The sequence below is a fragment of the Bos grunniens genome, chromosome 19 (assembly GCF_055505025.1).
Source record: "Bos grunniens cultivar Pamir isolate PY7600 chromosome 19, Bosgru_T2T1.0, whole genome shotgun sequence".
NCBI lineage: Eukaryota > Metazoa > Chordata > Mammalia > Artiodactyla > Bovidae > Bos > Bos grunniens.
In genome coordinates, this window is record NC_141183.1 from 12,653,796 (window position 1) to 12,668,443 (window position 14,648).

General features: G+C 48.3%; 1 protein-coding gene across 21 annotated transcripts in view; it reads right to left on the reverse strand.

Annotated features, from left to right (window-relative positions):
• CCDC57 (coiled-coil domain containing 57) overlaps positions 1–14,648 on the reverse strand; it is a 110,495-nt gene that overhangs the window by 2,154 nt on the left and 93,693 nt on the right. The window contains exon 19 of one of the 21 annotated variants that reach the window (XM_086356718.1): positions 13,297–14,215. The exons of the other annotated variants lie outside the window; for them this stretch is intronic. Within the exon in view, the coding sequence (XP_086212844.1) occupies positions 14,121–14,215 (95 nt within the window). The 3' untranslated portion in view covers positions 13,297–14,120. Of the gene's footprint in view, positions 1–13,296; positions 14,216–14,648 lie in introns of those variants that run through there. 21 annotated transcript variants of the gene reach the window in all.

Genomic DNA, 14,648 nt, shown 5'->3' on the forward strand with positions numbered 1-14,648 from the left:
CCTGGGTGAATTCTTCCTCTCTACACAGAGACCTTCTCACCCTAGACGTCTTTACAACTGCTTGTAAAGGGATCTCTGGTCAGCCCTGTCCTGCTAACTCGGTTTCCTTCTGGAAGGCCATTGCCATTGGGGAGGGTCAGGGTCAGGAGTCTGACCACTGCGATGTGGGGGTCCCTCCCTACAACTTGAGGGACCAGCCCCTTCAAGGGTTCGTGGGCATGACCTGAGTCCATCCCATTGTCTGCCTGGGGGACGAGGCGTAGGGAGAAGGGCCAGCCTAGGGCCCAAGACCTTTGCTTGGGAGGCCGTGCTTCCTGTGGCCAGTGGTTAGGAGCTGATTGCTAGTTCAGCCGGATGCCAAGCAGGCGGTTCCAATGTTTCTGCTGGAAGCACAGGCTGGGCTGACCAACTTGTCTGCCTAGGAGCAGGGCCTCTAAGCTGAAAGGACGGCACAGCCAGCCTTGCAGGGCACTGGTTTCTGCCCCTCTCCCTGCAAAGTCACCCTGAGGGGGTGACTGGCTCCTCCAGGTCAGGTGTCCAGAGCATGGCAGTCCTGGCTCAGGCATGAAGCTGAACAAGTCAGGCCTGCTCGACTTAGGACACTTCCTGTGCCCGAGCCGTGGTCTCTGCTTGAGTGATCTGTGCCCTCATTCAGACTTCACTCAGGGGGTGGGGTGTGGAAGCAAGGCCCCCATGGTGCTCTCTGCCGTCTCCTCCTTGCCTGACCTGTTCTGCTCTCTTTCTGCTCTGGACTTTGATGAGGCTTCAGGGACATTTAAGGGCATAGCACTCGCCCAGCCTTTGGGAAGGTTCAGTGAAATGCCCAAGACCTCCCAGTATGAACCTGGGGGCAGGATGGGGGCTGGGCAGGGGCTGACTGAGTCGAGGGGTTTGTGGGCCTGCCCTTTTGGTGGGTGGTCTTCCCCATGACCTTCCCTTACTGACCTAGAGCCTGGCATGTCTCATGGACCAGAGCCCCGGGGGGAGGAGGGTTAGTCTCCTGTCTCGGGGCCTCCTGGGGCTCTCTGCGCACAGGGGCCTGTAAGGGTCCCAGCTCTCTGGATACTCGGAGCTCCTGCCCAGCTCCCTTCTCAGTTGTCTTCCCATCTGTCTGTGCATCAGGGTGGCTCTGAGCACAGGCACGTTAGGCCTCTAAAGGCAGTTGGAAAAGCACTCCCTGAGCTCCTGAGAAAGGGGATATGGAGCCATGTGTGCCCTGGTTCTCCAGAACTTTCTGTGGAGCTGGGGCACTACTCAAGACTCAGGTCCCAGTTGTAGCCTTGGCCACAAGGGGCAGGACCTCCTCAGGCTCACTTCAGCCTCTGCTGGTCTTGCTGGGCCTTCCCTCTCCTCTCTGGGGTGATTCCCTCTGGGTGCTGATGGCCCCGCGCTTCTGCTGAGACTTCTCTCCTGCTTCCCTGGGAGCACCTTGAGTCCCCAAGTTCTACATTTCTCAAGTTGGGGGAATTATACCCCCTAGGGCTCCTCACCCTCACCCTGGGCATCCTTGTGAATCAGTGGTTAAAAGTTAGATTCTGTTACACTCCCCGCCCCAAATCCTGTGGGATAGAGCCCCAAGCCTTCAGTGTACGAGGCGCGTCGATGGTGGGTGACATGGACCCCCGAGCCTGTCCTGAGCAGCCCTGCCTGCCTGGGAACTGCTGCAGGCCCCTGGTGCAGAGGCTCTGGGCTGATACTTCCAGACTTGACTCCCTTCAGCAGCGTGGAGGAGGGGCAGGCAGGAAATGCCAGATCCTCAGGGCCCTGCAGCCACTCCCAGCCGTGGGCTGGGGGCGCTGACCAGACAGCCCTGGTTAACAGACCAGCATCACCACCCCTGCCCCCCCTACCCCGCACTTCCTGAAGTTAACGCCTGCCGCCAACCCCTGGCTGCCCCTTCTCACCATCATCTTCGGGGGTGTCTCCTCCCTGGTTCTGGGCTCACCCAGGACTGCCTGCTAGTGCCCCTCAGTGCAGCCCCACGGGGCTCCCACCCTGGGCTTCAGGAAGTGCCTCAGGCAGGGGACTTAGAGAGGAAAGGTTCTGTGGCAGAGGAGAGCCAGCACTGCCTCCGTCGTGACCCTACCCCTTCTCGGGCCCTGTCTGAGGCCCAGCTCCTCAGAGGAGAGGGGCTGGGAAAGGCCGCGTCGGGTGGGTGGGCAGAGGGGGTAGGCTTGAGTGCAGGGGCGAAGCAGAGGAGGGGGAAACAGCGCCAGGACAGAGTTCAGGACGCAGGGGGCTGGGGGCGGGGAGGCGGCGGAAAGCAGCGGCTGGGCCTCCAAGCCTGGCTGGTGCCCACTCTGGGACGGGAGAGGGCAGCTGAGTACCCAGGCTGCACCCAGACGATGTGTGTCCTCTGTAAGGTAGTGTGGGGACGGCAGGGAGGGCATGGTGCCACACGGGGGCGGGGGGGTCAGATGTTGATCTGCCTTCTTTTCATAGAGGGGCTTTCCTGGTGGCTCAGATGGGAAAGAATCCTCCCGCAATGCAGGCCTGGGTTCGATTCCTGGGTCAGGAAGATACCGTGGAGAAGGGAACGGCAACCCACTCCAGCATTCTTGCCTGGAGAATCCCACGGACAGAGGAGCCTGGCAGGGTCGCAAAGAGTCGGACGTGACTGAGCGACTAACACACTTCTTTGCATAGAGATCAAACAATGGAAAACAGATGAACAAGGTGACATTCATTAAAAAGCACACTTTCACAGGGGCTCGTGGAGGCTCTGCCCCTCAGTAGGTCAGACCAGGAACCCAAGAATCCTAGGGTCCTCCCATGGAGGGGCTGCCCACCTCTGCACCTAGCCAGGGTGCAGACTGGCAGTACACATGCCTCGAGGGCCTGCCCTCTGCTCCTCTTGGCAGGGGGGACGCTGTGACTGAAGCAACGCTCTTCCTGTCCATAGAAATGTGCCCCTTGGGAGGGCTGCCAATTGGCCCCAAGCACACTTGCTGCAGGTCTTATTCCAGGCCCCAGGAGATGACCCTGAGGACCCTGTGGGCTACTTTGGGAACCCCCTCCCAATCTCCTCACTCCTTGTCCAGGACAGACATGCACTGCAGGGCAGGCACACAGCACTCAGGGCTGGGAGTGAGCTTTGCACAGACCTACTGTGTGCCCAGTAGTTGCCCACAGCTTCTCTGTTGCTCCCTGTCTGATTTCAGCTCAAGTCGGGGGCCTGAGGCTGGCGAGGAGGCCAGGAGCCTCTCCAGGGGCCTGGGCCCCAGAACAACTGACCACGTGAACACAAGCATGGCATGTGCCAAGTGCTGCCCTGGTGCCAGGCCCAGCTCTTAGCGAAGCTTCCTGGACACACATCCACCTCATGCCCGGGCCCTGCATAAGGGGCCCTGGCCTGACACAGAGGTGGTGCAGCTGGGCTGAGAGCAAAAGGCCAGGATGTCAACCTGCAGCCTCTGGGCTGGAGGTGAGAACGCAGCTCTTGCCCCTCTGTCAGGCCTTGCTCAGGCACTGCCAAGAGCAGGGCTCCCGTGGAGCTCTGAACGCCCGACCTGCGTCCCCAGCCCTGAATCGGGTGCTCCTCCTGTGGATGGCTGGCTTTTCTGCCCACCTACAGGGTTCCCTCAGTCCCCACGTGGACCAGAGAAGGCTCAGCCCTGGTCGCAGAGTGAATCCTGAAACCCGCGTGTTGGTAGCAGGGTCTGCGCAAAGTTGAACAGAATTTTCTGCTACGAGATCTCTTGCTCACTCGTCTGTGACATTTGTAGTTCAGGACTGTAACTGGGTTTCTATTTTAAACTCAGATATAAACGGAGTAGTGTGTGTGATGGTACCAAAAGCACTCATGGTCGAACCTTTGAAACAAGAAACCAGGCCAATGAGAGCCACATATGCAAAGCACAGACAATCTTTCACCATCTTTCCCAAGTTAAAAAGCAAATGCCGGGCTTCCCTGGTGGTCCAGTGGTTAAGAACCTGCCTTGTAATGAAAGGAACACCAGTTCGACCCCTGGTCAGGGAAGATCCCACACACCTCGGGGCAATTAACCTGATACACCACCACAACTGCGGCCTGTGCACCTTCGAGCCCGTGCTCCACAACAAGAGAAGCCACTGCAAAGAGAAGCCCACACTCCGCAACGAGAGAGCAGCGCCCGGTCACCGAACTGGAGAACGCCCATGCGCAGCAACAAAGACCCAGAAGCCCCAGCGCAGCCAAAGAGAAGAACAGATAAGTACAACAAATCCCTCATTTCCCAGCATGTTTCACTGTTACTGTGCTTACTTGAAGAATGAATGGTATTCTTATAGGATGTTAATGGAGGACATAATTTGGATCTGCTAAACTTATACATAAACTTCTACATCTTTGTACTGAACTCTGTTAAACACAAAGTTTAAAATCCCTACAGGGATGCAGGCAGGAGGGTTTCTCAAACAAGTGGGATAAAAATTCTGGTTCCGTCTAAGGAGCCACATTGAGAATACTCTTGGGAGAAGTGCTTACATATGGAGAAAAACAAATATAGAAGAAGCTGCCAGACACTTGAGAAATAGGGAAATCAAACCTATACAAACCCACAACAACCCAAAATGAGAATTCCAGACATTGTGGCTGTGATGGGGGTGGGATGGCCAGATGTGGGGAGAAAGGGAGCGCGTAAAGAACATGCCTATGGAGGGGAAACGCAGAAGTGGTAACAAGTGTGAGAAATCAATAGGGCTGTGTAAACACGTGTGAGTGAGTGAGATTATCCTTGGGCAAAAGTAGACTGTGTAACTTATAATGCAGCAGAAGGAAACTTGAATTCTCCGATGAAAGGTAGGAATGTAGAAAAAATAAACAGGAATAAAGTAAACAGATGAGAAATAAATAACATGGAGAATTAAGCCCAATAGATAAATGAGTTAAATTCATCAATGAAGAAAAATTCTCAAGTTGGATTTATTCAAAACAAACAAACAAGATTCAACAAGATGTGTACAGATGTTTTAAACCCATTTAAAACAAAAGACAAGGAGTCCCCTGGTGGTCTAATGGTTAGGAGTCTGTTTGCACTGCAGGGGGCCTCGTCAGGGAATAAGATCTCACATGACTTGTGGTGGTGTGGCCAAAAACAAAACCAAAAAAGATACATAAAAATTGAAAGCAAACAAAAAATAAAATTAGGCACAAACTGTCATAAGGTGTAAAGAAGAACTCTGAGTCCTGGTGAAGGGACAACTTCAAAACACACCAAATAACATCTGAAAGAGAGCTGCAAGGCAAAGTAGATAATCCAAAAACAGGTAGGTGGAGGTTTTAATCACCCCTATTGATCATAAACCCATACAGAGACGGCAAAGACTTAGTCAACGGAATTAATTAGTTTGAGTTATTAGACACAGAGATGTCTAAACTAGTAGGCAGATAGTACACTTTCTTTTTTTTGCCAAACACAGATCATACACAGAATCAGACCACATATACTCTTTGCAGCCCCATGGACTGTAGCCCACCAGGTTCTTCTGTCCATGGGATTCTCCAGGCAAGAATACTGGAGTGGGTTGCCATTTCCTTCTCCAGGGGATCTTCCTGACCCGGGGATCGAACCTCGTCTCTTATGTCTCCCGCACTGGCAGGCAGGTTCTTCATCTCTACTGCCACCTGGAAAGCCCCTCAGGCCACAGGGCAAGTCTCCATTCATTCCAAATAGAATATGAATACAATAAAGTTAGAAACCAACATCAAAATCTCCCCAAATCCCTTCTGCTTGCACACTAATTTATTACTGAATAATCCTTGAGTTATGTAGGAAACCATATGGTGAATTCAAAAAATATTTAGAATTGAATCTCACAATTTGTAGGACATAGCTCAAGCGGCTGCCAATACACTTATCTGGAAATACTAACATCTCATCTACCAGGAGATGAACTAGCCTTCAGGGGGAGAAACTGGAGAGAAAGGAACAGAACGAACTTGGGAACAAGAAAAAGGAAGTCGTAGCATTAAAGGCAAGATTCAGTGAAATGGAAACTCCAAGAAAACAAGCAGCACAGAGCATCAACAGAACCCAAACTGTTGTCTGCAGAGATGAATAAGATTAACCTCTGCCAAGATGGATCCAAAAAAAAAAAAAGGGAGAGAAAATGAACATGGTAGGGGAAGACTGGGTAAAAATGAATGTTATAAACACCTGTTCACTAGTAAGTTAATAAAATCTAGATGAAATGGAAAGTTCCAAAACCAGTACCAAAAAAAAAAAAAAAAAAAGCATTTAAATATCCAATAATTAATAAGAAAATTGAAATGATGATCAAAAACTTCCCTCCCCAAAGACTTTTGGCTCAGATGGCTTTACAGGAGGTTCTACTGAGTTTTCAAAAGAAGAGATCCAAATTTCAAGGAATAGTCAATTTCTGTCTTATTCCAACTACTCAGAAAAGTAGAAAAAGAGCTCACTACATTTCTAAACCAGATAAATACAAGCCAAAGGAAAAAAAAAATCACAGGAATATTTAACTTATAAATGTAGCTATAAAAACTATATATATCAACATTAGCAAGCCAAATTAGTATTAAAATATATCAAGTATAGTTTATCCCAATAATGCAAGGCGGGTTCCATATCAGAAAATCTACCACCGTATTTCACCACAATAAGAAAAAAATATATATATGATTATCTTAATCAATGCAGGAAAACATCTGATGAGGTTTAACACTTATTCATGACGAAAAATCTTGGTAAATCAAGAACGTAAGGGAAAAATTTTAACTTGACAGAGGTTATATTTAAAAATTCACGGCAAAAAAAAAAAAAAAAAATTCACGGCAATCACTTTAGTGTAAAATCAGCCTCAATCTCTTCAAGTCAGAGAATGAGACAAGATGCCCCTGATGACACTCCTGTTAACACGGTTTCAGGGCCCCAACCAGCTCTGTAAGGAAATTAAATGAAACAGGACTACAAGCACTGAAGGAAAGAAACAGTCACTGTCTGAAGACACCAGGATCATCCACTTAGGGAAAAAAGCACCGCAAGACAAAGTGTTGGTGCTTCCCTCATAGCTCAGTTGGTAAAGAATCTGCCTGTAACGCAGGAGACCTCGGTTTGATCCCTGGGTCGGTCAGAAAGATCCCGTGGAGGAGGAAATGGCAACCCACTCCAGTATTCTTGCCTGGAGAATCTCATGGACAGAGGGGCCTGGCGGGCTGCAGTCCATGGGGTCGCAAGAGTCGGACACGACTTAGCGACTACACCACCACCACCAAGGAAGTTCAGCAAGAAGGACGGGCAGATGAGCCTGCTATGTACTACAGAGCACTTCTCTGGAGAACTGTGACCTTCCAGCAAATAGAATAAGTATTGGAAACCGTAAGAGAACTCTAAGTCAGCCTGCCCTATTTTGAAAATGAAGTCTCGCTGGAACACAGCTTGATATGCCCCGTCGTGGCTGTCTGTGGCCAGAGGGTGGCTGCTCTTCCCACTGCTGCTTCTGCTACCAGCGCCTCGGGGCCCTCCCTCTCTTGACAAAGTGTGAAATGTGCAGTGTTCTCCAGAGAGCAAATAACCCCTTATGGATAAAAACAAAACAAAAACAGAAGTGGGTGGGTTTGTTCTATACACTGATTCTATACTTTTTTTTTTTTTTTAAGTTGAGTTACTATTTCTTGAAACAAAGTCTTGAGTGCAGGCTTGCAGGAAAGGACAGCCCTGGCTGGGATGAGCGTAGGATGCCAAAGGCTCTTCCACCCCTCCCACCTTCAGGGCTCTTGAGGCCCTTCCAAGAGGCTCTGGGGCCCCGCTGGGAGGGCACTGTCGACAGTAATGACCTCCCTGAGGAGTCCTGAGTGCCCAGTGGAAGATAATTAAGAGGGCCTGAGTAAATTGATACGAATTACAAGAATTCTGCAAGGATCTGCAGTGGTGTGAGGAGAGTTGACACTGGGTGTCTGTCCTACTTTGGCTCTTCTTGATTTTGCCTGGAACAGACGTAGATAACCCAGCATAGAAACCAAGATCAGGAGGGGCCATGCAGCGGGAGAGAGACAGAACATCGAGAGCAGAAGGCCAGAGTTCTCCAGAATATGCTGCTCCCAGCTGCTGTCTGGGTGATGCCGAACATAGGAGATCTTTTGCGTTTTTTTTTTTTAATAACTTCCATTGAGCTATAATTTATATACAATAAAACGCACCCATTTTAGGGGTACATTTCAATGGGTTGTATAAAATCTATACATCTATGTCTATGGAACATTTCCTTCAACCCCAAACATCCCTACTCCCAGCCTGAAGCAACCACCGATCTGCTTTTTGTCATCACTGACTATGTAGGTCGTTTCTAGAAGTTCACATAAAAAAGAGTACCCTAGGGGGATTCCCTGGTGGCTCAGAAGATGAAGAATCCACCTGCCAATGTAGGAGTACAGGTTTGATCCCTCATCTGGGATCAGCTAGGCTTGTGCCCCACAACTACTGAGCCAGAGTTCAAGAGCCTCAGAGCTGCAGCTACTGAGCCCATGAGCTGCAGCTGCTGAAGCCTTTGCGCTCTGCAGCCTGTGCTCCACAAGAGAAGCCACTGCAATAAGTTCGTGCACTGCAGCTAGAGAGTGGCCCCCACTGACTGCACCTAGACAAAAGCCCATGCAGCAACAAAGACCCAGCGCAGCCAAAAATAAAAACATTAAAAAAAAAAGTACACTAGGGACTGCTTGATGTCTGGTTCTTCCAGAGATCAAAGCAATGTTTCTGAGGTTCAGTCCTGTTGTCATTATGTACTGGTAGTTCTTTTGCTTGTCGAGCAGGAGTACAGCATACTTGTTTTGTCCCTCAATCGTGTCCGACTCCTGCAAGCCCGTGGACAGTAGCCTGCCAGGTTCCTCTTGTCCATGGGATTTTCCAGGCAAGAATACTGGAGTGGGTTGTCATTCCCTTCTCCAGGGGATTTTCCAGACCCAGGGATCCAACCCACATCTCCTGCATTGGCAGGCGGACTCTCTACCACTGACCATCAGCAGATAAATGGAGAAGCAGCACATCACACTGCTCCACAGCAATCTGATTTTCCATTTACCTGCCGATGCACACTTGAGTTGTTTCCATCGGACATTCGTGTTAAGGCCTTTGGGGCGTGAATGTTTCTCTTACATGGTTACCATGGAACTGAATGGCTGAGTCGTGTAGCACGTTTTTTGCTTTTTGATAGGTAAGAAGTGGATTTATTTAGAGAGAAACACACTCTCCAGACACAGTGTGGACCATCTGAGGAGGCGAGAGCAACTGCAAGTTTGTTTTTTTTAAGAAACTGCCAGACTGTTTTCCAAAGCAGTTGACCACCCTGCGTTCTCTCAAGCAGTGTGAGTTCCAGCGGCTCCCTGTGTTTGCTACAACGATTGTACTGATATCACCATATTATTGTAAGGTTTCGGTTGTCTGAGTGACTGTAGTGGCACCTCAGTTCAGTTCAGTTCAGTTGCTCAGTCGTGTCCGACTCCTTGCGACCCCATGAGTCACAGCACGCCATGCCTCCTCACTGTGGTTTAAATTTGCATTTCCCTGATGACTGAGTATCTTTCATGGGCTTGCTGGTCATTTGTATCTCTTCTTTTTTGAAGTGTCTTCTGTAGTATTTTGGCTGTTTTAAAAATTGGGCTTATTTATTTACCACTAAGTTGTAAAGTTCTTTGTATATTCTGGATCAGGTCCTTGATATGTGTTCAAATATTTTCTCCCAGCTTATCTTTTCACCTTCTTGAGAGTGTCATTGCAGAAGCAGAACTTTAACATTTTGATGAAGCCCAATCCATCAAATTTTTTTCTTTTAAGGTTGAGACTTTTTTCTATCCTAAGAAATTTTTGTCTATCCCAAAGTCACAAAGATCTCCTATGATTTCTTCTAGACGTTTTATAGCTTTTTTAAATATTTATTTATTTGGTGATGCTGGGTCTTAGTTGTGGCATCCAGGATTTTGGATATTTACCGTGGTGTTCAGGATCTTTTTTTAGTTTCAGCATGTAGGATCTTTAACTGCAGCGTGTGGGATCTAGCGTCCCGATCAGGGATCAGATCTGGGCCCCCTGCATTGGGAGTGCAGAGTCTTAGCCACTAGACCACCAGGGAAGTCTCTTCCTGCCTACTCTTGAATTTGTGTTTTTAAATCCCATTTTATCTCTACTACAACCCTATTAGCTATACATCTTTGTGCTTTTTGTTTGTTTTGTTGTTTTTGAATGTTGCTCTATGGTATATACATTTTTAGTTTGTCACATTCTACCCTGAAGTAGTAGTATACAAGTTCACGAATAAGAGCCCGACAGGAGTGTACTTTCTTTTCCCCTTCCCATCATTTATGCCACCTTGTCGTATGTTTCACTTGTATATGTATCACAAATCCCATCATACACTGTCATCACGTGTGCTTTAAACAGCCAGTGATCTTCCAAAGAAAACCGTAAGCCTATTTCCATTATTTATCCACAAACTCACCTGCTGCCTCTGTATTTCTCTCTGATGACCCCAATTTTCATTTGCCATCATTTCCTTTGCCTGAAGGATGTCCTTTACTATTTCTTGTAGTGAAGGTCTGCTGGTGATGGATTCTATCTGGTTTGTCTGTGAACGTCTTTATTTTGCCTCCATTTTTAAAGGATCTTTTTGCTAGATACAGAATTCTACTTTGTGAGCTCCTTTTTCTTTCGGCTTGGAGACAATTGATGATCCCTTGTTGTCTCGTAGCTATAGTTTCTGAAGAGAAGTCTGTCATAATTTTTATCTTCATTCATCTTTAAGTAATGTGTCTTTTCTTTGACTGTTTTTAAGATTTTACTTTATTGCTGATTTTCAGAAACTTGGTTATGATATTCCCTGGATTGAATTTGTGCCTGTGTGTTTATCCTGGTGCTTGGGGTTGACAAATTTTTTGAATCAGTGAATTAGGAGTTTTCATCAAATTTAGGGGGAAAAAAAGGGCATCATTTCTTCAAACATTCTTTCTGCCCCTCCTTCTTCCCTGTTAGACTGGTGGATGCTCTCTTTCAGGTTGCCAGAGCTGTTTCTGTGCCCTCTGTTTTCTCTCTGGGTGTCACTTCGGGTTGATTCTATTGCTATGTCTTCAAGTTCCTTGTTTTTCCTTCTGCTATCTCTATTCTACTGTCAATCCCATCCGATGTGTTTTCCTTACAAATACTGTATTCTTCAATCTCTGGAAGTGTTGTTTGGTTCTTTTTTATAGTTTCAGTTCTTATCATTGTTTTCCTTTAAATACCTGAATATAGTCGTAACAGTCATTTCAACATCTTTGCTTGCTTGCTTCCTCATTTCTGTCATTTCTGGACCTCTTTTCATTGAATGCTTTTCCTTTTGGCTTTGGATCACATTTTCCTGCTTCGTCACAAGTCTTGAAATTTTTAACTGGCTATTGTACATTTTAGGTATTGTGTTGGAATTTGTCTTTTTAAGAATGTTGAGCTTTGTTTTACAGGCTGTTAGGTTCTCATTTCGTCATTTCAAAGACTGTTTTTGAGCCTTTCTAGGGTAAGTCTAGATGAGTCTGCACTTCAGAGACACATAGCTCTATGACCAAGGTGTGACTTCTCTGGGTCTCCAACGAATGAAGGCTGGAGATTGACTATCTCCCCACCATCTTAGAGGTCTGGAAATGGTTACCCTTACAAGCTGCTTATCTTCCCTTTGCCTGAATTTGTGGAGTTTTATTCTGCACATCAATGAACCAGGACACGGTAAAGAGGTAAAGACTCAAGACAATTCCTACAAGGATTTCTGGAGCTCTCTTCTGTGTACCCCGCCCCCCATCCCCACCCCCTCCCCGCGAATCTTTCCTGCAACTTCCAGCCCCTCTGCCTTCCCAGACACCCATTCTCGCTTCCTCCACCAGAGAAGGCACTGCGCCTTGCTTGGAACTCCCTTCCCTGTGACTGAGCCCAGAAGATGCCTCGGGGCAGAAAGCCAGGGGGCCCGACAGGCGCCTCGTTTGTCTTCCTCGTTCAAGGATCCCGGTCCTCTGCTACCTATTTTCCCACGTCTGAAAACAGCTGTTTCACATATTTCGTCTATGCAGAGGTGGATGTTAATGTATAGTCCTTAGTCTGGCCAAGAGTAGGAGTGAATGCCAGTCATGCTGTGGCCCCAGAAAAAACAGCACTGAAGTAGACGCCAACTTGGCTACATCAAAGTATTTACTTTGTTTTAAAAGTTATTTCAACACAAGTTTTTTTCCCAAGTGGCAGGAAAAGCTGTTTCATCATAACAACTTCAAAAAAGAGCTAACAAAGATCTATTTGACTGTGTGTGTGTGTGTGTGTGTGTGTGTGTGTGTGAGCGAGTGCGCACATGCTCAATTGTCTCTGACTCTTTGCAACCCACTGGACTGTACCTTGCCAGGCTCCTCTGTCCATGGGATTTCCCAGGCAGGAATACTGGAGTGGGTTGCCATTTTCTCCTCTAGGGGATCCTCCCAGACCAAGGTCAAAACCTGTATCTCTTGCATCTCCTGCTTTGGCAGGTGGATTCTTTACCATGGTGCCACCTGGGAAGCTCCTATTTGACCCTATATTTCTCAAAAAGTTTAGAGGATACTTTACGTCCTAAAAAGTCTCAGGTTATAATAAGCAGTAAAGGCGGGAAGCTGGAGTTGCTCACCTAATTCAAGATACTGCATGGCTCCCTTCTTGGACCAGAACCCTGGTTCTTAGATTTCTCTGGCTGCAATTACAGAAGATGCTAAAGGGTGGTGCACACTGGTAGACCTGGCTCTCTCATTCAGTCCCATCCTAAGAGTAGTAATGTGCAGAGCCAAAAGGACAAATGTGATGCTGGCAAACAGGGCAGGGCCCTTGTGATCCCCCCGCTCCCCGGTGGATGCTGGAAGAGTCCTGGTCACGCTGCTCAGTGGGCGCGCCTGGGGTGCCTGAAACTGCTCTCCTCACTCAGCCCCTGGGTTTACTGAGAAACATAAAGTTTCTGTGGGGAGGCCAGATCGTGATGCTCCTGGTCTTGAGAGTGTGCAGGCAAGGCGACTCAAAGGTCCTGTGTTCAGAGTGTGTTTGTATGTCCTCAGAGCACGGCTGAGCTGGCAGACCCATGGCTGAATCAGTCTGCCTTCAGAGAAAGGCCCCAAACGCTGCTTCTGAGTCCAAGCATCCTTCAGGGGAGGCCTGGAACAGTCTCCACTCAAAAATACACAATGCCAGGGTAAGCTGGTATCCTCAGGGCCCACTCAGCCCTATTCAGTGACTGGTGACACCCTGAAGAATGGCTCCTAACCACAAAGATGAGACCAAAGGAACCCGTACGTTGGTTCTGCAGTCAATCACGACTCTCAGAGCAGGAGAATCTCAGTTTACCTGGCAGTCACTTTATTCTGGGTCTGGGAAGGCACTTTGCTGGAGGCTGTCCCCTGGAGCTGGAGGCCACACAGACCATGTACCACTGGGCATGGCTGGATCTGGCTCCCAGGGTTTTCTGTAGCTTACAGACTGAGCTGCAATTTGGCCTGTATGTTTTAACTAGTTGCCAATATTAAAAAACTGAAACATTCCATATAAAAAAATGGGGCTTCCCAGGTGGCTCAGCGGTAAAGAATCTGCCTGCCAATACAGGAGACATGGGTTTGATCCCTGGGTCGGGAAGATCCCCTGCAGGAGGAAATGGCAACCCACTCCAGTATTCTTGCTTGGAAAATTCCATGGACAGAGGAGCCTGGGGGGCCATAGTTCAGTGAGTCACAAAAGAGTCAGATACGACTAAGTGACTGAGCACCATATAAAAAAACCAGACTTCTAACACCTCTTAAAAAGTGGGAAGATCTGGCTTATTGAACCCGCACTGCTGTGCAGGGACTGCCATGGAGTAGCATCATCAACTGCTTCTGCTGGACAAGCTGGCTGGTCAGGCCCCCACCACCCGCTGGCCAAGTACTGCCCAGCGGCTGGTCAGGCCCCTCCGACCAGCTGGCCAAGTACTGCCCAGCAGTCAACATGGTCCTGCCTCCCTTCACTCAGCCACCTGTTGCCTGGCACCCAGGGCACTATCATCTGGGACCTTCTTCAGTTCTGTGGGCTCACGGGCAGCAGTTGGACAGTTTGGATTCTGATCCTGATTCATGAACGGGGGGCTGTGTGACCTTGAGCAAGCAGCGTTAACATCTCTGGGTCTCGTCATCTGAATGTCAAGCCTTGGCCTCCAGGAGCTGTTGGAAAAGGATCCGCGGTGGTGGGCAGAGTGATGTCTGGGCTGATGGCAGCACTGGGCCCTATATGAGCAGACACTGAGTTGAGAACAGGAAGTGGTTGGTTACTTGCTTCCTGGATCCTCAGAACAGCCGGGCAACTAGGATTTAGGTGCTATCTCTATGGTGAGATCTGCACAGAAATGTTCTTATTACACAGGGTTTAAAAATAACTTTGGATTAGCAGCAGTTAACAGGCTCATGCATGCTTCATCTTAAAATTTTGTGCAACCCTTGTTAAAGGAAAAAAAAATTAATTTCAGGAGAAACTAATATGATTTTCAAAAGAACAAACATTTAAAGAGAAAAAAAACCCCAACCCTTTAAAAGCTTTGTCCCCTTTCGTTCATCCTCAGTGAGTGGGGAGCACCCAGGGGGAAGAGCCTCTACCCAAGAGAATGTAGAGCTCACAGCCGGACTGCTCAGGACCATCTAAGACCCCATGGTAGAAACTTGA